We start from the raw sequence: 2,538 nt of genomic DNA on the forward strand, positions 1-2,538 counted from the left end.
TTCACAATTTCACAATCCTTATAGTATTTCTTATTACCAAATCTAGGGTTTTTTTCTTTTAAGTTCGTCTTATTTATCAAATCTGTAATAATGAAAAAGATTATTTAACAATCCTTATATATATTTTTTATGATCGTCGGGGCCAAAGAACCATAGTGTTGACTGTTGATATATTTTGTATGTATGTAAAGGGAGAAAAAAGAAAATGAAAACCCACATAACATGTTAAAAGAGTACTGAACTACTGATATATGTACATCAAAGTCTGAAACATGCACATGGTCCATTACGAACATTCCATCGCATTGGAGCTGTTTGTGAATAAGAGCCACTGCTGCATCCCAAACCCTATTCACAATCGAAAATCAGAAACACTTAGTAAAGGAACAACTATTTAGACAATAGTTTGCATAAGAATCAAGTCAAATAATATTCAATCAAGAGGATGAATTTTAATTGGAAGATAAGAGAGCAAGGATAGTATTAGCATTGGTGTCTAGAGCTGGATTTCTAAACACACAACACTTGGTGGCCCTTGACAAAATACCAATCTAACAGGTGTGCAAAACAGTTGAACCAGTCACAAGATAAAACTACTTTAACCGTTATAACTGACAATCACTTCAACTGCTAGCCCATGTGATAGTCATCGGTCCATGCTGGCATTCTCCTGTTTCTGCTCCCATGCTGCCTCGGGTTTGTATCAACTAGTGAAGGAAAAACATGAAATATTAACCCACATTTGAGAAAATATAGGGAACCAACTTTTAGTTAGCCAAAATTAGTTTTTAGTATTTAGATTTATAATTTAGTATTTAGGGTTAAGAGTTTATGATTTAGGATCTAGAATTTAAGATAAACAAAAAAAATTAAAAAAAGTTGGCTGATGTTGGCCAAAACAAGTTGGTTTCCTAGCATTACTCAACGAGTTTACATGCAACAAGAGTTATTGTCCTCCGAAGAGATCAATTACCTGGATTGGCAGGTTCATTGTTAAGGCCAAGCTGATTTGATAGTTGTCCATGGCGTCCCTGGGATGTAGTCTCCATTGTAAGCATCTTTAAAGATATTTTTCTAAGGTAATCACTCTGAAATAAGGCGATACCACAGCCAATCAATCTTCCATCATCAATATCTGTGTTTGCATAGGTAACGATAAACAAAAACAGGCAACTTATGAGGCCACTGATACTTGTAAGTATATACCTGGCTGGTTGCAGCTATAAAAATCTTCTCCTCAAACCTTCGGGCAATCCTCCAAAGTTCTTGTGATCCCTCCGGGCCACTAACAGGAAGATGTCTTCTTAATGTTTCCGTTCTGAAAGAAAACCAGAGTAGCTTCAGAGTTAGATCAAAGTGACTTATACTTTAAGATCCACAAAGGAGAGAACATGATTGTCAAAAAATCAATGAAACATGCTCGTCATCCACTATAGACTAGGAGCAGCACTAGCTTGCTAAAGCTCATATAGAGATTATGAATGAATTGGTAAGATTGTTACCCTCAACGGTCAGTATAGGTTACAAAAATATAGAATATTGGTATGTCAAAACTCAAACGAGAATGAAGATTTAACAATACTTTGTGATCTATCAAACTAGAATTTTATATAGTTTATCAGTGTTACAGTTTTCACTAGAAGACATCTATTCAGGCAAAGGGAAGAAAAATACAAAGGGAACAGAGGATAATAAATCCTCCTAAAAGTTAAATAAAAGAAAACGCATATAAGGAACAGAATAAATTGATGTAACAAAGCCACCCAAACCATAACCATTAAAGAAAGAGGAATGCTAGAGGACCATCAAAATTTGTTATTTTTGGCCATCACTTAGCCATCAATGTTTAAAAGTATGGGATAAAATATGTTGTTAGATTACTAGACTAAAGAAACCAGACTGAAGGAATTGAATTGATGACTAAGTGATGGCCAAAAACAATAAATTTTTATGGCCCCCTAGCATTTCTCTTAAAGGAATAATGGACATCTCTTTTAAAAGATCAAGTGCTTTAGACCAAATAGAAGCCGAATGCATAATCTTATCCTAAAGTAGCTGCTTATTTCATGCAATATCTACAGGATTGCAGAAGCAAACCTTCAGCAAAACAATCCAAAGTTAAGGAAATATTGTATATTTTAGCAAATATTTGTCTTCCTTATTGTTTATCAGCTGGTTGATTATAATCTATAGTGCTTTATAACTTCTTCACTTCCTCAACTAAAGTGCATGCTTTGTGATCAAGTAGTTCCACATAACAAACCTCATGGAAATATGATTTATGACTACTTTTTCTTTTGAAGTGCAAATGCAGGCAAAACAAAAGCAATTGGATTACTGGATACAACATAAGATGAAATTTACATTTTGTTGACAATTCTTTGTCGGCAATCAGGGCGAAGCTGATATCTCCATTCTCTTTCTCTTGCTTCTGTAAAGGGATGACCAACATGAATAGATTCCAGTTCATGGTATAAGTAAATTTACAATATCTGAGGTACAAATTATACATGTAAATCATTCCAAACTGTAAGGGAG

At 34.3% G+C, this 2,538-nt stretch overlaps 1 protein-coding gene across 10 annotated transcripts in view; it reads right to left on the minus strand.

The window, feature by feature from the left end:
- The window catches only part of LOC107613820 (mediator of RNA polymerase II transcription subunit 15a), a 3,984-nt gene continuing 1,451 nt past the window's right edge, over positions 6–2,538 (minus strand). For 2 of the 10 annotated variants that reach the window (XM_016315981.2, XM_016315982.2), the window contains 4 exons: positions 2,365–2,431; positions 1,207–1,318; positions 974–1,088; positions 156–707 (listed from right to left, as the gene is read on the minus strand). In XM_016315981.2, the coding sequence (XP_016171467.1) occupies positions 631–707; positions 974–1,088; positions 1,207–1,318; positions 2,365–2,431 (371 nt within the window). In that variant the 3' untranslated portion in view covers positions 156–630. Of the gene's footprint in view, positions 708–973; positions 1,136–1,206; positions 1,319–2,364; positions 2,432–2,538 lie in introns of those variants that run through there. The other 8 variants (XR_001614178.2, XR_001614177.2, XM_016315983.2 and 5 more) reach the window with 8 other exon arrangements.

This window comes from Arachis ipaensis, chromosome B08 (genome assembly GCF_000816755.2).
Source record: "Arachis ipaensis cultivar K30076 chromosome B08, Araip1.1, whole genome shotgun sequence".
Classification (NCBI taxonomy): Eukaryota; Viridiplantae; Streptophyta; class Magnoliopsida; order Fabales; family Fabaceae; genus Arachis; species Arachis ipaensis.